This window comes from Lissotriton helveticus, chromosome 3_1 (assembly GCF_964261635.1).
Source record: "Lissotriton helveticus chromosome 3_1, aLisHel1.1, whole genome shotgun sequence".
NCBI lineage: Eukaryota > Metazoa > Chordata > Amphibia > Caudata > Salamandridae > Lissotriton > Lissotriton helveticus.
In genome coordinates, this window is record NC_136061.1 from 1378414249 (window position 1) to 1378437671 (window position 23423).

General features: G+C 45.0%; 1 protein-coding gene across 2 annotated transcripts in view; it reads left to right on the forward strand.

Moving 5' to 3' along the window:
* Window positions 1-23423, forward strand: part of MGAT5 (alpha-1,6-mannosylglycoprotein 6-beta-N-acetylglucosaminyltransferase) — an 863195-nt gene that overhangs the window by 495720 nt on the left and 344052 nt on the right. For both annotated transcript variants that reach the window (XM_078682019.1, XM_078682020.1), the window contains exons 8-9: window positions 2151-2320; window positions 15269-15403. In XM_078682019.1, the coding sequence (XP_078538145.1) occupies window positions 2151-2320; window positions 15269-15403 (305 nt within the window). The remainder of the gene's footprint in view (window positions 1-2150; window positions 2321-15268; window positions 15404-23423) is intronic.

Consider the following 23423-nt stretch of genomic DNA (forward strand, 5'->3'; position numbering starts at 1 on the left):
GTACACTCCAATTACAATGCTAGTCAAGCGGCAGCGTAATCCTCCATGTCCTGGTCCGCCCACGCCTTGCCAGCGCCTGCTGTACTCACTCACCTCTGCACGCATTGGACCTGAATCTTTGGCTCAGGAAGTTGGCAATCTGCGCCATGAACCTGTCCCTCGCAGAGCCAGGTCCTACTCCACCTGTGCTCCGCTCCGCACTGAATAAAGGTGCTAGGGCACCCAGGAATGGTGCAAGCTGCCGCCTTTTAGTTGACTCAGCTGAGCTCACTTTAGAGTGGCGCGCACCACTTCTGCTGCTTTAGTTCTCTCCAACTTTTAGGACTCACCCTGGGATTCCCTGCTTGGAGCCGTGGTGTAGGTGCCTAGGGCACTGCATTCCAAGAGCAGTAAGCGTGACTGTGAGAAGTTCCCTTTCTTTAGCGCCCTATGCCTCAGTTCCACAAGCCGACAATGTGAAGTGAACTAAATCCTCCACGCACACAGAATTCTGCCTAATCCATCAATGAAGAAAGGTTGATTTTAATTAGGCCGGAAGACTACCAATATACCCATATGTATATACAAGAAGAAACGCTGTAGTCCATAACAACCTTAATGCATAAAAGCGCGAGGCGAATGTAGAAACAGAATTGCAGGGAGGCGGACGGCGAGAGGGAGAAAAGAGCAACTCGCGCTCCGAACATTGTGATAATTGCAGCCCTGCAGACCCGGGCTCTTGCAGGCATACAGTCATGGTCAGCAAGATGGGCGGGGGAGGTTGGTGGGGTTCGGGCGGTGGGCTTGGGACTGCGGGACTGTAATCAAAATACATTTTAAAACGTACCTTATTCTTCATGCGTCGCCGCCTCAGCTCCTGCTGCTCCCGGCTTGGCCTGCACCTAGGCAGCTTCCCTCCCGCTCCCCTAAGCCAATCACAACGCTGCAATGGCAGCGTTGTGATTGGTGAGGCGCAGCGGAGAGCGCCGTAGCCAGGTGCCTGTAGGGGGGGCATTTTCTCTATGTAGACTGCATGCAGCCACCATAGAGAACAAAAGAGTGCGCAACTGCGCATGACTAGTTTGGTCGGCCCTGGGGCCGAACAAACAGTCTGCAGTCAAAGACAGTGGGCTAGCCACTCTCCCCCCCCACCCCTGCACTCAAGCAGGAGCGCCCACCCTCCCGCCCCCAACAAGGCACTCCAGGCACTTCTGCTTTCTCGCCGTGCGAGAAGCAGAACGGTAGTTTTACCATTTTATGTGTGTGCTTCTCAAACTGCGAGAAAGCAGGGGGGGCGATGCCTCCACGCACCAATGGAGCAGCCACCACTGCTTCAACTAACAATGCGTGTGAATACCTGCAAGAAATGTCATGTTAGCAGAAAATTAAAAACGTTATTTTATGCAGCATGAAGAATTATGGGCCTAAAATCAATTTAGCGTGTTAGAGCAAGAGTGTACATTTAATATGTGTATGTACGTTTAAATAGAAGTAAAGGTAAAATGCTAGTACATTAGATTCAGATTACATAGAGCATATGGTAAATCCTTTGGATAATCATTTGCACGCAGGGTAAAGAACTGCATTTAAGCACCATAAATGAAAGATTAATGCGCACATTACATAAACTCTTAGTCATTTGTAGAGTAACCACATTCTACATATATGAGGATGATTTCTATTCAGTTATCTAAACAGTAAATGTAATGCAATGTATTAAGACACATTATGAAAGTTGAATTTCATCTTTATAATAAATAAGGATACAGTAGTGCACAATACACATAGTTTGGGTAAATCCACTAATCCTGCCATAAATGTACTTCAGTTATAAAATCAAATGCAGCACTTAATTCTGATATTGTTAGACCATACAAGAATCATGTGCTAAATGCACATTTATGTCATGTGTCCGTTATGAAATGGTGATGTATTTGTGACGTGTAAAGGGTGGGTGAAATGGGGCTGCACCATGGGTTTGATCAGATTGGTTCAATTGAGGTGAACCCTGATTACACTTTTGAGAATACTTTTCATTGGTAATGAAAGCCCAGAACTGGAAAGCTTTGTACCAGAAAACATAAGGTCGCACGTTAACTCAAAAAATAAGAAACGTATTTTGTTCTGTCCGCAGCAGCTCATGTGTGTGTTTTCTGTGGCTTCTTTTGCAGATCCTCGTCCACCTGGGTCTCCTAACGAAGGAATCGGGGTTCAAGATCGCCGAGAACGCCTTCAGCGGCGGCCCGCTCGGCGAACTAGTCCAGTGGAGTGATTTAATTACATCCCTCTACCTACTGGGCCACGACATACGGATTTCGGCTTCTCTGGCTGAGCTCAAGGAGTAAGAAGATTACTTTCCATTTTCGAAGTGAAATACAAGGAGGCGCGCCTGTAAACCCGCCGGAGCCTCCATTAGCGTTTAATTTGTTGAAAAAAGAAAGTCAGAGTGATAATTCACTAAAGAGGAGATAAGTAGATTTATTTTATGAGCTAAATATACGTGCGCGCTAACCAGGGTAATGTGTTTCCATTGAGTCGGCAGGCTCCAGAGACTTAATAAACGAACACACGACACGATTCAGTGTAAGCAGCTTATTCCGCACATTTACAGGTGCCTGCGACATCTGCAGAGGGGCATTATCGAGCCATCCTTTAATTCCCTGTCTCCTGCCACAGTTTAAATCTCTCTGGCTTTTTTCAAGTCTTGCTTCGAACTCCTAACTTCATTTTCTTGGGATTAATGGCTCTAAAAACTCCAGCTCGTATTTCAGTGAGGAGCCGGGCGATTTATCCTGACTTTCTTTCAGTTTTGAAAATTCCCTTTATGAAGGAAATCTGAGCGTCTTTTAGATGGTAATTCTCACTAAAGACCCTAACGTCTCAGTTGTGAGCAAAATGTGTTTGGCCGTTCTGTTTAAAACGTGCAGTTTTTAATTGATCCCACATAAATATATTTTTGGTAAATACATAAATTAAAGTATTCCTGGTGGAAGTTCCAGTTGACCAGTTGAAATTGTTTTTTAGTTATACCATTTGCTTTATTGGAGACTATTTGCCTAATTTAGATTTTGGCAGCAGTGTACCTGTCAGCGCCAGGTAGAACCTCCTGGCGGGAAGGGGCAATGAAAGCTACAAAATGACCCCTATGCCATGAGAGAAAACTGCCAATGGCAATGGGGTGTCATTGCTTTTGTTTTTATTATCAAAACAAAATCACGCTTTGGGATTTTGTTTTTTAAAGTAAAAAAAAAAAAAACATAAGTTTGCTAGGTGGCTCTGTTATGTTGGAGTCCATCAAACTTGGAAAAAATTGAAAGGAACCTCTGTGAAAACGACTCCTGCCAATCAAGAGATGTGAGCTGAGCTGGCTGACCTCTCTAAATTAGGTGGGTGGAGTACCCTCGGAACTATAAACATGGCTCTGTATATTGTGCTGTCAGTGGCTACGATAAGAGTGGATGAATTTACCTTGCTTGCTAAGCATTCTGGGTATTTGTTTTGCCCTCTGTCAGCGAGGAATTTTTAAAATTGTTTTGATTTCCTCTCAGACAGAGGTTGGGATACATTTGCAAGTGATATGGTCCTGCGTGACACATGAGGGCAGAAGATTCACTCTTGGTGTGTTTGCCCCACACTGACAAATCATGGAATGCTGTATTTAATACTATGTTGTTGAATTTTAGGTATGTGCATACTGTTCTATTAGGGCATGGGTGCTTTATTCATGTGAGCATTAAGGTGCTTTGGAAAACCGTATGTGATTATAAACATTTGGGTTGCAGGTGGGTGGTATGATATAATTGAGATACTTTGGTAGGGTTGAAGTTGTGTGCCAGTAATGAAATAGCAGGAGCCCTGCAGGTGATGTTCAATATATACTTTTTAAGTTACACCAGTACTTGTAGAGCAGTGTGTAGTTCTCAATGCCAGAGCAGCAGAACTGGAGTATACTTTAATAGGTTTGAATTCTACTTATATAGGTGTTTGCATTTTCAGTACTTATTAGCAGGCAGCTATGCCATCAAGATTAGGGTGCACTGGCAGAGAAGGATGCGAAGAGTGCTGAGAAAGTGACAGCTCTGTGCACCGCAGGAGTGAGGCGCTTTGACACAGTTGTACATGGGTCTGCCTCCTGGAATTGGAGAAGAAAGTGTCCTGCCCGCCTTGTGGGGCAGATTCCCCCTTTATTTGTTCGGGGATTAAGGTGTGTGCGCAGGGTTAAGGACAGTGGTTAATTTGTAAAATAAAATAAGTGCCAGGGCTCTTGGCGGGAGGCAGCTTGTACCAGCCACAGCCTCCTTTTCCTGTTCGCACTGCCTAAAACAGAACCAGCTACTAACCATGACAGTGAAGAGAGGAAGTGGCGTAATGGATAAGAGCTGCCGATTTTGGAGCTGGGCAACCAGGTTTGAATCTTGGCGCTAGCTCAACATCCTGTGATTCTGGGCAAATCACGTAATCTCCCTGTGCCTTCCATAAAAGAATGTGTCCTTAACTGGTGTCATGAAAAGCACAGTTGTTGATAATTAAGTGCCGGTGCTGAACACCGGAAAACTCCGGCTCAAATTAAGGACTGATTAAGGATAGTATCATTGATATATACTAACAGAGGTGCGATCTGTCTTTAATATAAGTCACTTTTGTGATACAAGAAGCCCTATTCAGCCTGCATGTTGTGAATCTCAGACACCATAACTCAAGGGGCCATACCTCATATTGGCTCACCAAGCGGCCAGATCAAGCCAATGCTGCGTTACAGGTCCGGACATGCCTTAAGACATACAAACACTGATGTGCACAGGGTACAACACATAAAGAAAATATGTGTGAGAGCAAGGAAAGTACCTCACGGACGTGACACCCGAGGGGGTTCCCGGTCTGTAAATGACCAGTCATTTACAGACCGGGAACACATATTTTCTTTATGTGTTGTACCCTGTGCACATCAGTGTTTGTATGTCTTAAGGCATGTCCGGACCTGTAACGCAGCATTGGCTTGATCTGGCCGCTTGGTGAGCCAATATGAGGTATGGCCCCTTGAGTTATGGTGTCTGAGATTCACAACATGCAGGCTGAATAGGGCTTCTTGTTTCAGATTTGTTGAGTGGGGGACTGCCCTATATAGCCTTTTTTCCCCTTGTATCCCTTTTGACTGATTTACTTTTGTGATACACCCTTATTTAAAACGGAGTACTTTTGGGTAACTCCCTCAAATATCTACAGCTTAGTAGAGAGGCGCACTGTACACTTCTTAGGTTGGTTACCTAGTGGCAGGGATAAGAATGCACACCTTAAAGAAGCACGTCTCACAGCTCTTACACAGAGCTGGCCGTCCCTCCTCACTAATGACACAACCCTTCTATCTCTCTCCTGTTACACCCCCACCCCCACACACTTTAAGAGGAATGGACGGGATGAAGAAGGTCTACCACAAAAGTGGGCTACATATACCAAGCAAAAAAGAAGGGACCTACGCATGTAATCAACTTACATTTCTTTTGAAACACTTTATTGTATGTCCAGAGACCCTTTAATTGCCAGCAGGGCCAATTTGGAAAATGTTCATTTGGAATTTATATCAGGAGACCGAAAATATAAACTGCTTTTTGGAAGTGAGACTGGGGATATAATTAGATAATCAATTAAGTTATGGATGTTTATCTTCTCTTATAATCTCTCTTTTTGGGTTTTTGTTTCTTTTGCATGTGTCTCTTTACTCTCACAGCCTTGATATTCTTCCACCTTGGCCATGTCTTTATAGGTTACTTAAAAGAAAAACTGCTCTGATTTGGTATCATTGCTTTTATAAGTAATTTATTTGTATTAAGAAACTTTCCAAATTTAAAAACAATTCAACATCAATGAATAAAAGAAAACATTCATGTCCTGCCTTTAAAAATATATATGTTAATTATAAAATTCACAGACTGGACGTTAATACATCCACTGCGGTATCTCTTTCCCAGAATGTAAAAGACATTCCGTTCACATGTTTTCAATTTATCCCATCAACATTCATTACATATTGAATTATATGTGGGATAACGTATCCCCTGATGTACATTATAAGGATATTGCAAGGCATCAAGGAGCTCCATGACCATACAGAGGAATCCTGCCGAAGGCAGAGTTCCTTTATAAGGTAATTGAACTCCAAAGTGACTTGAAATATCCTTATGTATGGCAGGTTGTAGGTTATTCCATATAGTGCATGGGCACACCATCACTTTTACCACAAACTAGTTAAATCCTTGGTGCGTAGCTTTTTCACATATAAGAAAGAGCATCTTTGCAAACATGAATATTGAAAATAGAAACTAAACCCATCAAAAAATCTGTTCAATATTTGTTGCAAAAATATATTAGAATCAGCTTAATAAAAGTCATGCTCTTAAAAAAAAGAAAAAATAGGAACAATAGCTCAGGTAGTATAAAAACATGCAGAAAGATGTTAACTTTGCTGTAATTTCCAAAGGAGTGCAAAAAATGAAAATGTTGCCATAAATATCTAATTTCTGCTTTTCATTGTACAGCTAAAAAACAGAGCAGAACAAAGAAAAGCCACGTTTCTTTATCAATCTTTAAGCAGCTGCTTGAATTATGCTTCGTGACCTGACCTGCTTTGTCCCTTGGCTGCTGGCAGGAGGCATTTTAGCGTCATAACTTAACTGTAAGAAGTTACATATGAGCGGCTACATAATTTCTTTCCAAGAGGCAACTGAGTGCGCCACGAGTCGCCTATTATATAGAAAATAGAGACAGTTTTTTTATACAGGGATTGAAGAATCCGTAATATAGAGAGTTAACCTTCAATAACAGAGATATTTTTCAATGAGAGGTTCTGAGTGACATCAAATAGACCAGCACGAAGCGCAAGTTGTCTATAATGTCAATTTGAACCCAAAAAAGCATTCCTGTTTTTTCGCTTTTTATCATTTTGTTATGTACGCAACCCCACAATCATCTGTCACTGCTTTAAAGTTCTAAAATTGGACAGAGGTGTAATATGGAGCCACCTGTCGCATGGCCTCTCTCTAAAGGTAAAAATAAACACCTTGCCCTCTGCCACCCCCCCTCACCAACCTAGCTGACCTGACTTAGTACCCTCTCCATTGGAAACCTTTCCACGCCCCCGCCAAAGCTGTGCTGTCTGCTTTACATTAGAACAGAGTTCTAGCGCTGCTCTGACAAGCTTTCAGAGAGCCCTATCATAGCAGCTAGGAAATTTTTTAATGGCGTATAAACAGTGGGAAACAACTTTTGTTTTTGAGTGGTGCTACATCATAGAAGGGAATAACCTGATTTTGATCCCGACATTCACAATAGTGCCTCTCTTTGAGAGCCAAACATAACATTTTGAATTACTTTAATCCCTTGATTATTCCTATTTGGATTCTTACACTGAAATTTTACCAGTTTGTAAATTACAGTGGTGTTGCCTGCTGAAAGAAAAAAAAAACTGCTTCCGCGGATCTAACTATCCGTGTATTGTTGAGAAAATGATTGCATTGCCCACCTCATGTTCATTCAGTACTTTAACTATTTGGGTTATGTCTAGTGGAGTTTAGAACCGGAATCTCTCAGATTCGTAGCCCAACAGACCACATTTCTCTGTTGACTCTTTAGCAACAAGAAGCAGAAGTAACGCGGTCCATAGGTTACTATGTTTTTATAGAGGGAAATAGCCAATCGAGAACACCAACAAATTTCGAGTTCTTTTGACTGGCAGTAAAGACATTCTAAATAAAAAGTCCTGACCCAGTGAAATGTCTATGACAGAGTGTGAGCATTGGATAATATTGGTTTGTGGTTCTGGTATCGGGAGACCATATGATCAAAGTAACAGTCAAGTTCAAGTTCAAAAGACCTTTATTCAAATTTCATAAAATTCATAAAAGTACCACATAAAAACAGCATTTGCATAACACATTATTACGAGAATATCAAGATTAAAAATATAATACAGTACAATACAATTCTAATGAGGCTAATGTCAAGGATTTTCCATCATTTTACGCACTCGCGTTATCAGTCTCAGTAAAGTGCTAGTGCGAAAAATTAGTTCATCTGAATCCAGGGAGACCAACATCAAATAAGACTTCTCCAGCAAAAGGGGTCTGTAACTCCTAAAATATGGAGTTAAAAACCATTTGATATATCTTACATAAAATTTACAGAAGAATAGGAAGTGCAGATCGTTCTGTGTACTGACGCCATCACACGGGCATGGGTTAAAATCAGTGCTGTGTCGATAACCCAAAGGGAAAGACAACAAAAATTTCACTGAGCCCGCTCTTAAACGAAACAAAAGTGATCTCTCCCAGTTGGTCATAGGTAGAGTAAGGTAGGGCGGGAGTGGATGTCTACACAGTTCATTTCCCATATATTTTACAAGTTGATTTTATTGATTCTCTTCCCATCCTTCAGATTCAAAAAGTGCATACAGTGCATATTTAACCTCGGTTTTGTCCTTGAGCTCAATCTTGGTGGGGTCGGAGAAAAGATCACCTTTATCCACGGCACTTAATGTTTTGGATACTCCTGAGAGCCATGGTATCTCCATGCCACGGTCACAATTCAGACAATCTTTTATAATATTTTGTGTGAGGGTGGCTGAATTGTTCCTCCAAACCTTAACCCAAAATAGTGCTGGTCTGGCTCTGATAAAATCACATACATAGGGGAGGTTTAGTTCGTTATGACAAATAAAGTCAGAAGATGAGATTGGGGCGCCCAGTATTTTTCTGCAAAAGCGGCTTTCTTCCCGCTGAATGCATGCGCTATCTCCCAACCCCCAAACCTCTGCTCCATATGAAGCTACTGGTGAGCACTGTAATCTGAATATTTTTAAAATGGCTCTTGTGGCGCCTATTTTCTTCGGGCGGGGCAAGCTCAAAATAGAATTGGTGGCTTTCGAGAACTTGCTAGTGGCGTGGGCCAAATGCCCACTCCACGAGCAGTTCGCAGCGAAAACCGACCCTAAATAAGGGAACATAGGGACAGATTTGAGTTTATCTGTCCCTATGTGTATAGTGTTGAGCTTCCGTTTCCCAGGGCCACATGGCATGATAAAAGACTTTTTAAAATTTACACGCAGATCCAATCCCTCCATATGTTGGACAAAACTTTGAACAAGTAAGCGGAGGGCATTTGGTGTGCGGGCCATAAGCACTGCATCATCCGCGTATAATAAAACTGAAAGAGGTTTCCCCAAAATTGTCGGTACATCGCTGGTGACTTGTTTGAGAGTTCCAGATAAGCCATTAATGTAGATGATAAACAGCAGGGGTGCTAGAACGCACCCCTGTCTCACCCCCCTACCGATATCAATGGCTCCAGAGACTTCTCCGCCCATCCCAATCCGGACCTGTGCTTTTAGATCAGTGTGTAGATAAGCCAGGAAATTAACGAGGGTCTCATCTAGCCCATAATTCAATAAGATGGTCCAGAGTTTGGATCTATTCACTAGATCGAAAGCGGATGAGAGATCCATAAAAGCAAGGTAAATAGGAGATGATCGAGCAATGTTATACTTATCGATTATCAATTTTAAATTCAAGCATTGCTCTACTGTCCCCACCCCGCTCCTGAATCCCTTCTGACACGGATCTTATAATTCTGTTTTTTCAGTCCATTGAAGCACCCTGTTATAGATTACTCGTCCCAAATTTTTTAGGGTGTTATCCAGAAGGGAGATTGGACGGTAATTGACTGGGTCCGACCTATCTCCCTTTTTGAAAATTGGGACGATGGTGCTAGTTGCCCAGGTGGTAGGCATGGGCACTGTTGGCAGACTGTTAAAACCATTGACAAGAATTGGTGCCCATAAATCTGGACTATGCTTAATAATGTCAATGGGCAAGCCGTCTGGGCCTGGAGCCTTGTTTCCAAGGCTCTCTTTTATGGCTGTTTCTACTTCATGGGCATCAATCTGTAGGCCACACAGCTGTCCTGGGCTGTAAGTCATCGACTCCTCAGGTGGGACGGCCTAGATGTTTGAAAAGTGGGCCTCCCAAACACTACCAGTTATATTACAGCTAATTGGTGTTAGCTTTTTGCCCATTTCTCTTGTTTTCCTAACTGCAGACCAGAATGGCCCACTGCCCCCCAGATTAGCGCTGGCGACCAGCGAGTCCCACTGTTCTGAGAGTAGTGCGGCCTTTCTACCAGTTATTGTAAGTTTATACTGTTTCCTGGCTGCTTGGACAGCCGTTGTGCACCTGGGGTTAGTGGAAAGTGCCCTTCGTAAATCCCTGTTTGCCAGTGAACAGGCCGAGTCGAACCATCTTGGTTCTTTCTCTGCCCTTGGTAGAGGAACTGACAATAGAGTTTTTATGGATAAGCACAATTTGCCAAAGTCGGCAATTATCCTATGGTAATTGCCGTCCAAGGATAAGCAGGAGTTAATCAGATGTTTTTTTTTAATTTGTACAGTATTCAAGATTGCCCCACTATCAACCAAGATTGCCCCACTATCAACCCCCCTCCATTTCAATCTCAAACCATCAGCCGAGGGTGTAATATCCCTTGCGCCATTTAGGTTTGAGTAAACAGAACTAGGGGCTAAATCTAGAGTTACTATTAATGGGTTGTGATCCCCAAACGATGTCTCCATCACTCTAGATTTGACTACACAATCTATTAAATGGGGCGTCATAAAGATGTAATCAATAGTGGAACTACTGTGCCTACCTCTAAACGTAGGAGCATGGGAAGCAATAGGCTTGTGTCCTATTTCCATGGCATCACCAAGGTTGAACTCAGATAATATATTCGCTAATTCGGTGCCCCTTCGTTCCGCTTGGTCTGAGTGGGTCCTATCCTTAGTCCCAGAATCTTTTGGTATCTTAGCATTGAAGTCGCCCCCAATCAGGATCCCTGACCCAACATCTGCTTGTAGGGTAAATTCCAGATTGTGTAAAGTCTTTGAAAGAGCCTCAAAGTTTTTATTTGGTACGCAATTAAAATCGTTATTATCAAAATTGATTAAATAAATCCTGGTCTTTAACTTGTATTCCAAAATTTGAATATTCGGGTTCCCTCTTGATAAATCTCTTATTGTGCCGCCAGCCAATATCCTAATCCCTATAAACAAACCACCCACTGCTCGGCCAAGACTAGGTTTGGGCGCTGTTACACTAAAGCATTGATAGCCCTCAATGTGAAGGTTTCCGACAGCCCAAGTCTCCTGGAACATAACAATGTCCATGCCATCAATTGTCTTAGCCCATTGAGAATCTAAAAGCCTTGCTTCTAACCCAGCTACATTCCAGCTGAGGATTTTCAGACCACAATAGCCGGGTTGTCTAGTAGGCTTATTCCCAAGATTCCTCACTGTGTTCACATCCAAATCAGGCGATGTGGGGATTTTATATTCATGCGTGACTGTGGATATGACGATATGCTTTGGTATTCCCGAGGCAGCATTGCCTGGTGTTACTAATGAACATTCCTCGTTAATGTTGCCAACTACTGTGTGACCACTATTGCCATCCATATCACCAAGTAATCTTCCCTGAGTTGCAATTTCCTCACCTATTAATTGACACCCCTTATAGTCATTACTTGCAGCTATACTTCGAATATTGTCACCTACCCTAATATCCAGTCAATCCAGGTCATCTAAGTTTGAAAAGACCTGTTCAAACCGATTATAGGATGGGATGTTAAATAGTGGCCTTGCTTCATTTTGATACCTAAACTGATTGGAAATAGTTGTAGGGTATGATCTTTCCCTATGATCATACTGGGGCATTATGGGAAGATGGGTATGGTGCAGCTGATATGTTGGCATTGGGGCCTGATGGCGCAGTACGGGACCCTTCAGGGGATTAAGATCTTGGTTCTGGTGAAAAAGTGGAGACTTAATCCTAGTACTGAAATTGATAGGGCACCACAGAATTGTTTGCCATATTTGGCTCAGGGGGAATCAAATGTCTATAAAAGTAACCCAGTGGGAGCAGGGTGGTTTTGAATTCCCATGGTGAAGGTAATGGTGCAGTAGCCAAGGTTTTTTCTGCCCATTGGGGGCTCTTAAAATGTACAATAATACAGTCCCCCTCAAACTTTTTCCTCAATGGGCCTACCCATCCCACTCTCTGGGTGTGAATGATCTCCCTTGCCCCTGCCATTGGGAAATTGCAGTTTGCAATTAACCAGTGTAGGGTCTTGTTTTTAAGGGATGTGGGGGTTTCTTGCTGGTCCTTCCTAAGTTTAGAAACATTAACTAGGACCAGCACATACACTCCGCATTCAGCCGGCAGGCTAATGCGTGGAGGAATCTGCCTCACATTAGTTGCCATGTTTTGTGCGGGTTGAGCCCTTGGGGGATTTTGGGCAGAATTATTAATTTGACTAGTTGGGATTTCCTTGCTCTGGGCGATGTTTGGCCCCTTCCCTGGCTGTGTGGCTACCTTAGTCAAATGGGAATTGGCAATGGGATTAGTGGTAGTGGTGGTGTTTGCTGCTGGTTGTTTGGCAGCAGTTCCTTTGCATCGAGCTTGTGGGGTTTTGGGCTTTGCAACCATAATGGTGGCTGTATTATTCTTGGATTTAGGTCCCATACGGGTTGGCGCACAATCACTAAGAGTGTTTTTAGTGGGGGCGCTTAGCTCAACTAATTGTTTTTCAATCCGTATGAGTCTAGATTCTATTGGGGACAAGTAGATGCTAAAAAGTTCACCCATTCTTTCCAACAGATGATTATATGTAGTGTTTGCATCAGGTGTGTTCCCTGTGCCCTGCGGCGCCCCGTGGGACACTTCGCTTACTATCTCTATGGCTGCATTCTTTCCATCTGCATTTGTATGTGGGTTAGCTACTTTCCTGGCCTTTCGCTTTGGAGCGCTATACTTTCTAGCTTTAGACATGCTAAGCTGTGTTGTGTGTTTAATTTGTTTTCGTACTGCGCCCTCCCGCTTGCCCCTTAATTGCCTTGTGCTATCTACAGCTACTTCAACTGGTGTGGAGTCGATAAGCAGGTCCGGGGTCTTTTCCAGATCCATAGTGGATTCTGAGTCAGAGTCAATTAGGGGGTTCGATGCAGATAGATTAACTTCATTTGGTATACTATGAATATCAGCACGAGCAACAGTTATAGGTCCAGTGTTGATATTTCTGGCCTGAACTGGAGTTCTTGCTGATGCGATGAGGCCAAGAGATGATCGTCTGGCTTGGGCTAAATCTTGCGAAACCCTACGCTCCAGAAGTGTGATGCCCTGATTTATGGCATCATTGGCCCTTGTTATGAAGTTATCTATTGGGCCTATCACTGGAACCCCCCCGGCTGCTGTTTTGCTCCTAGAGCCCCTAGTAGTCATAATGTTAGTTTTGGATACGTTTGTATTTATCACAGGTGGAATGTAACTCAATTCCAAAACAAAAGATGTAGTGCTAGACTAGAGCCCTCCCGCTCTCCTAGCTAGATAGCAGTGGTGGTGAAAGAATCCCCTATAGGGGGACTGTTACACGGGGTGGATGGATCTGAGCAAGCCCAGCGCCGCGCTAATCGCAATGTGGGGTACAGTTGCGAATACGATGTAAGCAGTAGTTATAGTCACTCAGATGGCAAAAGAAGCGAAATACAATATGCCATATAGTAAAGTCTGTAAGATCACCAAGTACAAGATGGCATGTGTAGAGCTGCATAAATCCCTTGAATAATGGGTTGAATATGTAATAATCCAAAAGTCAATCCCAATCAGGCAAAGAAATGTGAAGGAGACTTACCTCGAAGAGGCCTACAGAGTCGATATAAGGGGGTGCACCCGGCCCAGCCTCCTCGACCTCAGAGGGCCCGCCCTTTGCCCGGGCTTAGCCAGGCGTCACCCGCGCGCGGTCCTGCGACGCGGGAGGTGCTGCGGTAATTTATGCGCAGCTTGGCGCGATGCTCCCCAGGTGCGGCTCCGGCTGCTAAGGCTGCTGGTAGTTGTAGGCTCCTTGTAGCAGGACTTCCCCCCTCCACTCAGCGGCCACTCGGTGATGTTAGTAGAGTATGGCGGCGGGAGGCGTGCAGCAGGCGTTCTGGGCAGGCTGTAGATATCCAGAGGCTGACAGGGGCTGGCGGACTCAGATACCGGCCACAACGAACAAATGTACAGAAAAGTTCCCCCAAAGTAACAGTCATTGTGCAGAAACCACAGCGCGGTTATTACTTCTGTTAGCCAAAGGAAGGATATGACCCTATATTGCTCCAGGAATAGCCAACTCTGCCACAGTTAATTCTATGTCCAGCTGTATTCCAGGGGAGACCAGATCTTACACAACTCAAGAGTGACAGAGAGTCCATCCAATATATTAGTGTACAGCAGATGGCTGGCAGCCACACTCTTGATCATGTACCATTGGAACATCTGTGTAAAAGGATTTACCCTGTTTACCGTAATAATTTCAAAGTTAACTGATTAACAAGATTGTGTATTTATTATTGGGCTTTAAAGAACTGACTGAATCTTACTCTCTTCTTAAAGATACTTATTTAATTTTACTGTGGAGAGCATCCCTCTAACTCGCACAATAAGCAGTGGAATGCAATATCAGTAGTTATTCGCTGCTACAGTGGTAGTGAATGAGGCAGAATATTGCCTTTTCATTTGTAGCTGGAACAGATGGCTGCAGGGAACCTAATGAGATATTCACTTTCCAAGGTGTAAGAAATTGCCAAGACATTTGCCATCGCCTTTTGTCTGTAAACAGGAATAGGGATCATTTGTCAGCCATCTAGCGCTCCACAGCGGGTGCTCTGCGTTTGTGGCCGGATCCTGGCCACCAATTCGAATTACTCCACAAATGACACGGCACTCCAGATCTGGTTGCTTATGGTATTATTTATTCATACCAAACATATAAAAATAATACCATAAGCAACCAGATCTGGAGTGCCGTGTCATTTGTGGAGTACCGTGTGAAAGCACCTGCCCACGAGTGCCTTGGGATTTTTGGGAGCTGGATATATATATATATATATATATATATATATATATATATATATATATAGATGGATATAGATATATAAATTGAGTGTACATTCTCCACATTAACTCAGTAGTAGTTCTGAAGTGATGTCATCAGATGGTTGTTGGAAATGAACAGTGGGGCACCGGGCAGAGTATTCTAATGTTTTCACACATTTAGTAGCATAATTATGAATTTTAAATTATGTAGAGCTGCCTGGTACAACAATTTCATTTGGATACTATTTTTTTACCACTGTTATTATCATTGTATGTTTTTATTCATATTTACCTTTTAAATTGTGACAGTTGTACTAGTATTCGTTCCTTTTTTCCAGGATTATGAAGAAGGTTGTTGGTAACAGGTCTGGCTGTCCAACCCAGGGTGATAAAGTTGTAGAACTAATATATATTGATATTGTGGGACTCACTCAATTTAAAAAGACCCTTGGCCCATCCTGGGTTCATTACCAGTAAGTATTGTAAATATACTCTATTTGATATTTTTGTATATATATTTTCCCAATTTTTACTCTTTATGCATGCACATGTTTTATGTGGCTTGTTAGTTCTTCTAATAACCAATCACCATGATTTGTAACGGGGCGTTTCTCTACATGCTTGATTATTTTCTCTTTGCTATTTGCCAATTTTTAATATTTTATTTACTGGTTTCTATGAAAGTAGAATTACATAGGCATTTGTTTATGGATCTGGACAGAGGGATATAGGACTCTTATGATGTCGGCTGTACCCATGTGAATTGTGGACAGTGCAGGCTCAACACATTAACAGCGCTTGAATGCTTTGCGGCATGTCCTGGAGCGCTTGGTCACTCACTCCTCGATTAGTGCTGGCAGCTAGGTTACAAAGTCCTTCTGTCTCCTGAACACCTCACACCCTTAAGAAAACATCCACTCCAGCGCCAGTCAAGCTCTTTCTCTTACTAATTACTCCTGGTCAGGCACCTCCTAGTCTACATGTACAAACATTGGTACCGCTTCCTTTACTTCCAGAGCATCAACAGGACTCCTCCAGAATACTAATCCTTGTCTAAATATAAACCACTAAAAGGAGAGTCTTTATGGGAATCATCTCTCTGCACACATATGAGATCAGTTGGACTATGGGCTGGACTGAATCAGTATTTGTTATTTTGGGGGCACTGCCTACATTCCAAGGACAACCAAAGGGCAAATTTTCAAATTCTGAACACTCTTCCAGTCTGCCTACTTCTCGCCAAAACCAGACTCCTCTATGCCACTGTCTCTTTCTGACAAGGCGGTGCCCAGTACAGCTCTAAGGGGCCAAAGAAAATTTGGATACTCTGGGAGGCAGTGATTGGCAAGGATGGATGCAAATGTCTGTTCTCCCACATCTACAGGGTCTCTGGGGGCCCTGAAAAGGTAGAGTGAGCATTGTGGTTTAATTATGATACCTTTCACCACATAATCGCTTCTGTGATTAAGCGGTGCGTTTACTATAGAAAAATGCTGGTTAGCACTGCCTTTTGGTTGGTAGCCTTTGGTAATCTACCATTTCACTGGCAAAACATTTAAGAATTGGGATGAACACCGTTATTTTACCGGCCATTTGTTCCTTGGGGAGAAGCTTGGATGCTGGGGTGAGCCCCAGCATCTAGCACCAGAGTCTATCAGAGTCTTTCTTTTTGTGATTGTCTTGTTTGTATTTGTTTGAATGCTATTCAGAACATACCACCACCACCACCACCACCACCACCACACTTGCTTGGCCCAACATTAAGATGCTTGACAATGAGATGTCTGGTACAAGAAAGGTGTATCAATGTTCAGTTGGCCACATATAGGCAAATTGAATATTAGTATAAACTACACTAGCAATAGTGTCATTCTTGTATTCACAGAAGTTAAAGATTTACAAGAGGCCTCAAGGTTTCCAAATGTTTTCAGTATTGTATTGCATTGCAACCTTTATATAACTCTTACTTACCTCTATGTGTGGCACTGAAACACTTACCTACATAGGCAACATCCTACATCTTGTAGGGTGTGTGGTCTGAAGAGTGTTGCCTTTGTTTTAATCCTCTGTCGGATTCGTTTTCATGTTGTGCTTGAGGACCACCAAGGTGTGGGTATGGTGTTATGGGACGCAATACTTAGCAGTGCGATGGGTGAAGAAGTGTTCCAGAAAGACACATAGTTTACAGTTTTCAATAGGCTGGCGGATCTGAGCTACTCTGTAGGTCCCTTTATTGCATTCCTATTATTATAGTCCATTTTGCTAGTTACTGTGCTGGTTTTTCCATTCTGAGGTATTTTGTTCAAAGTTTATAGTCCTGAGATGACATAGTTTGGACAGACAAATGGTGGAGGGATCTACTGAGATAGACTTTGATATTACGTCAAATCTGATTGTCATTGTGAGATGACAGTAAGCAGTCATACTATGTCACTTACTTGGACCTGCAGGGCCGCACTGAAATTAAAGTCCTTCGCTGACCAGCGGCATGTGGCAGATCTCTTCAGTTATTCCATGCCTATTGAGTCATTGATTGGTGGGTTATTGCTGTGCTCTGGGACAGTTCTAGAAGATAGAAATCATCTGTAGCAGTTTTGTTTTAGATGAGGGTGATTGTCAAGAAGTGTAAGGGGGTTATTGTGCAGCCTATATGAACTGTCCAACCTCTGTTAAGGTATTCATCTTGATTTAGGCCACTTACTACCTATGGCGAGGGTTTAAAGCACTTTATTCCACACATCACGCTACTCCAGAATGCAAGGTTTGTGTTTTTTCCAGTTGTTACTGTCGGTTTTCGGAATTAGTCTTGTACTGTTATTGAAATCTTTATATGCATTTTCTCCAGTTTCTATGGGGTTGATTAAGATAATAATAGTTAGGTGTGATCTTTAGGGGGAGGGAGCTAGATATTGTTCCGGTGCATGGGTATGTCTTTTGAAGGAGGAATTATAATCTTTGGAATGAGATGTCAGCAATTTACAGAGATGCAATAATAGCGACTAAGGCAAACAATATTAATTTGAATTAGAGTAAGCAGTGCTCATAGAGAGGAGGCATTCAGAGGTTGGAAAGTAAGGGGAGGTTGATTTAAAAGGAGAGGCAACAATTGGAAGTTATAAGTCAGTCTGATTTTATATGAATAAAGATGACGCTTTGTGAGATTCTATGCAATCTGACAATGCAAAACTGTGATAAGAAACATTATTTGCATGTGAGATAGTAAAATATCAGGTGTTTTTGATAAGGCGAACAGTCTCTCCCTCTGAAAGGCGACCTCTAGACCAACACTTTAATAAGAAGAGTTCAGCTCAAGGGCTGGAGGCGTAAAGTAATGGCTGGACATATGTATACGGAACTACTGAAATATTTAGGCAGTACTCAGGCAACAGTAATCATGAAAAAGTGAGGGTGCATACGGGGTAAATGACGCAAACACCAAAAAGGTGAGTCTGCAAATGATATCCTGGAGCGGGTGTCTTGTGATGTATACCCTTAAATTTTGGCTCACAATATTCGTTGTAAAAGTGAAGCGGTATGCGTTTCAAATACCCCTGGTTGTGGCACAGTATACGTTGGGGCAGAGGATACCTTCCTCAATCAGTGGCAGTGGATTGCCTACAATTCTGTAGCTGGAAGGTGGAGACCCACACAATGAACTGAAGAAGATGTAGGCAGGACTACTTTTAGCAATTCCATGAACCTTGTCCGCAAGGGTATACTTTTTAGTTTTTCCTGAGCACTACTATTTGGTAACTGATAGTGGTAAAGGGTGAGACTGCAGTTTCTGATATTCAAGGTCAGACTGTTTCTAGGACAGACTCTAATTGCCGGATAGTGTGTCCCTCATTGCTGCTTCAGAAAGTGAATATACTAGAACTACACAAGCACGCTCGTAAACCTCTTATGGAACTGGGGTCAAACAGTATTTGATTTAACACTGTTCCAATGATGTGCAGTTCAAATACCAATTCAAGTAGCCACTTACCCCACAAATCAATGAAGGGAGGAATGGAAGCTTAGAGTCCCATGCAAACAGTCATCCCTCACTAACACTATATCTTAGCGACTCAAACAACAGCAGTGCCTGCACACGAAGAAGTGAACACTCCCTCTGGGACAGCATATTCTCAAGTTCTTGTGCTCCGCACAGACCCAGACAGCACATGGTAAAACAGTAAATGTGCTGCTCCTGTTGCAGGCATGGGTCTGTGCCTGCACTGCAACAGTGCATTAGTAAAAAATTGGCCGCTTTTTTAAGCTGCTTGTTCGCGTTTCACAGGAGGCAGCGACCAGCGACCATTTCAAAGTGAGGGGTGGGGACCAGACATGTCCTTGCAGGCAGGTACAGTGGATATCTGCATTGGCTGGTTAGGGAATTTGTGGAGGACAGTAGGATCCCTAGGAGTGTCTCAAAATGTTTGGACATAAGATCATCCCTGGAGAAATGAAGACATTCCTTCTGCATGTGATGAAGATTGTACTAATTAATATTAGCTAAGCAGTTTACAAGAAACCTTTGGACTCTAGTAAGGCTGATGTCATAAAGTCAGTTCAAGCGATGAGCTCCCTAACTCCTATAGCCTAGAAGTACTCCTGAAAAATATTTTTGCATAGGTCTTAGAGAACACCCATGGTATGATGGTCAAATCACATTTTTGTTCAGTGATGATCCTGTGCTTTAATCAAACAGGCACCTACAGAAATACAGGTCAAATAAAGTTTTGACCTTGCTTAAGGAAAAATGCTTGATGGTTAGTTTGGGTAATTGTTAGTTATGAAATAATTAAAGGTGGACTATTAAGGCATCGAAATTTGAAAAATAGTATTGCAATCCAAGAAGGATTTGGAGGCTTCTAAATGGGAGGTGACGTGGCTTAGCAACTACAGCTGTTGACTTTGGAACCTGGGGACCTATGTCTGAATCTGTCTTGTTGCTTGACCCATCATTGTGCAGTTCTGGTCCAATTGCTTAATCTCCCTGTGCCTTAAAATGTGAAATATAATGTATGAAATGCATTTGTTTAATCTTCACTTGATGTACATGATCTTGTAGTTCATCTTCCAAGACTCCAGTAATCTACAGTGCCACGCTGCATCCTGCCTAGCTTCGCTCTATAGAAATACTAATACATACTAACACACCTGAGGGTGCAGTGAAAACATTGAAGAAATAGTTCTTATAATGTGGCCCCAGGGGTGGGCTTCCCAGGCCTATAATCGAAGATTGTGGCCTCAGCCTCCATTTTTGTTTACTATCCAGCGAGAGTCCCGTGGGATCAAGGCAGAAATTACGGGTTTGTTTGTATTTTGGCCCCATGGGGTCCCTCTGGGTCCCCTCATAAGGCTTGGGGGCACTGGCGTAACAAAAAGTGAGGGGGCCTCCCTGCACGGTACTGAGAGGGGCCCCCTCCGGGCTCAATCAGGAGCTCTCTGGCCAGGAGTGCAGTGCCGAGGTGGCCCCTTGGAGCTATTGGCCCCCCGCACCACGGGGGCAGCGGGGGCCTGTGTTACGGCCCTGCTTGGGTGGGTGTGGGGGGGGGGCAGAGATTTCCTACCTGTCCCCTTATATTACCTTTTTTTCCTTCAGTACAGGAGACTAAGTCCCTGAATCCTGTAATGGCTGCCAGCAGCAATTTCCCGATTTTGCTGATAGCCAATCAGAAATGTTTGCTGGGCCAATCGGAGTGCTTCATTTTTAAATAGACGCTCCAGCGAGTCTCTCGAGCCTCTCACAGACTCAACCTTCTAGATACACAAATATTTTGACCCTTCATTTCTGAAACAAATTAATGAACGGATGTATACCAAATTGCAACAAGCATTTACAATGCAATGGTTTCGCCTTTGTTAAAGTTAGAGCTATTGGCATTGCTCTTGACATTTTTATTTATGTTTTTTTTAACATAAATAAATGGCATTGTCATTTACAATGCCACTAGCTTTATCTCTCGCAAATGACACACACAGAGCCCCCCACACACACACCCACACAGAGCCCCCCACACACACAGCCACACAAAGCCCTCCACACACACAGCCACACAAAGCTCCCCACACACAGCCACACAAAGCTCCCCACACACAGCCACACAAAGCTCCCCACACACACAGCCACACAAAGCTCCCCACACACACAGCCACACAAAGCTCCCCACACACACAGCAACACAAAGCTCCCCACACACAGCCACACAAAGCTCCCCACACACACAGCCACACAGAGCTCTCCACACACACCCACATGGCACAAGCAGGCAACAGGGGCACATGGAGGCACAAGCAAGGCAACAGGGGCACACGGACGCACAAGCAGGCAACAGGGGCACACGGAGGCACAAGCAGGCAACAGGGGCACACGGAGGCACAAGCAGGCAACAGGGGCACACGGAAGCACAAGCAGGCAACAGGGGCACACGGAGGCACAAGCAGGCAACAGGGGCACACGGAGGCACAAGCAGGCAACAGGGGCACAAGCAGGCAACAGGGGCACACGGAGGCACAAGCAGGCAACAGGGGCACACGGAGGCACAAGCAGGCAACAGGGGCACACGGAGGCACAAGCAGGCAACAGGGGCACGAAAACTGAGGCACAAGCAGGCGACAGGGGCACGAAAACTGAGGCACAAGCAGACAACAGGGGCACACGGAGGCACAAGCAGGCAACAGGGGCACACAGAGGCACAAGCAGGCAACAGGGCCACACGGAGGCACAAGCAGGCAACAGGGTCAGGAAAACCAGCACAAGCAGGCAAAAGGGTCACAAGCAGGAATTGTAATTTAGACGGGGCTGAAGTGGAGAACGGTCAGTAGGGAAGTAGTGCGGCTGGTGCAGTGGTACCAAGCCGAAAGGTGAGAGGGGCTGTCTGCACCCCAGTTTGGACAGTTTCCACTACCTAACAGGGATTGGTGGGAGGGGGGCGTACTTCTTGCTTGCTTTAGGGCTGTTACTTCGGGGACGCAGTGCACGCTCCTGCCTGCTGCCGCCGGGACACGACAACAGGCAGGGAGAGGACAGGCTGGAAATTCTGGTGGAAATGCAAGAAGCTGTCACGTCGAGTTGCTCTCACCTTGTCCAATATCAAACAAGTCTCTGCCACAGCAAAGCCAGGTGGAATAAACACGGAGAAGGCGGTCTCAAAGTCGTAGACCCCCACTTCCGGAACCAACCAGAGCTATCCTCGCGAGATCAGCTTAACCACCTGGGGGGTGCAGTGAGCTCCTGCAGGGAGGGCTGTGAGGTGCAGTGAACTCCTGCAGGGAGGGCTGTGGGGTGCAGTGAGCTCCTGCAGGAAGGATTGTGAGGTGCAGTGAGCTCCTGCAGGAAGGATTGTGAGGTGCAGTGAGCTCCTGCAGGGAGGGCTGTGAGGTGGAAGGAGGGCTGTGAGGTGGAAGGAGGGCTGTGAGGTGGAAGGAGGGCTGTGAGGTGGAAGGAGGGCTGTGAGGTGGAAGGAGGGCTGTGAGTTGGAAGGAGGGCTGTGAGTTGGAAGGAGGGCTGTGAGTTGGAAGGAGGGCTGTGAGGTGGAAGGAGGGCTGTGAGTTGGAAGGAGAGCTGTGAGGTGGAAGGAGGGCTGTGAGGTGGAAGGAGGGCTGTGAGGTGGAAGGAGGGCTGTGAGGTGGAAGGAGGGCTGTGAGGTGGAAGGAGGGCTGTGAGGTGGAAGGAGGGCTGTGAGGTGGAAGGAGGGCTGTGAGGTGGAAGGAGGGCTGTGAGGTGGAAGGAGGGCTGTGAGTTGCAGGGAGGGCGGTGAGGTGCATTGAGCTCCTGCAGGGAGGGCTGTGAGGAAGCCTGACGACAGTGGCAGATCCCGCGCTCCTGCCTGTGCGCATATCACCCCCTCAGAAAACTGCGGTATGGAGTGGGTCAGGGGAGCCGTGGGGTGAAGTAACGGGCCTCGAAGAGGTCCCGGTGCCTCGCAGCGCTGAGCTCCTTCAGCAAGACAAAGGATTCCAGCCTCCATCGGGGCCTACGTGTTCATTCCTCAGCAGAGCCGCTCTATGGGCCCCTAGAGGACGGACTACAGCCACCCCTGGCTATCTTTAGCCACAAATGGGTCTCATAATCCCGACGCTTATAGAGGGAAAGAGGAGCGTGACCCACTCACCGCTCTGAGAGTGCAGTCTGACTGCGCGGCCACAGCGCCACCTGCTACTCCCGCGGGGTCACCTGCGCACAGCTCCGTCCCGGCCAGCAACACCCCAGGCTCTTCTTGAGGCAGCGCGGGGCTCTCCACGACACCGGAGCCCCGCCTGCGCCTGAAGCTGCCCTCCTGCTCGCACCGCCAGGCTTCTCCTTGCTGCCGGTACGGATTTGCGGTGGGGGCGGGCACCGACAATGTGCCCTGCGCCCCCTCCGCTCCTCCCTCGTCAGGCTCCTCTCCGGTCTCCCTCCAGGCATGGGAGACCGGCAGCACCGGCAAAGGCTTCCCCCAGGCAGGGGGAAGCGGCAAACACCAAGGCTTCCCTTTCCCTCCCCTGGGCTGTGGGGGCGGGACTTCC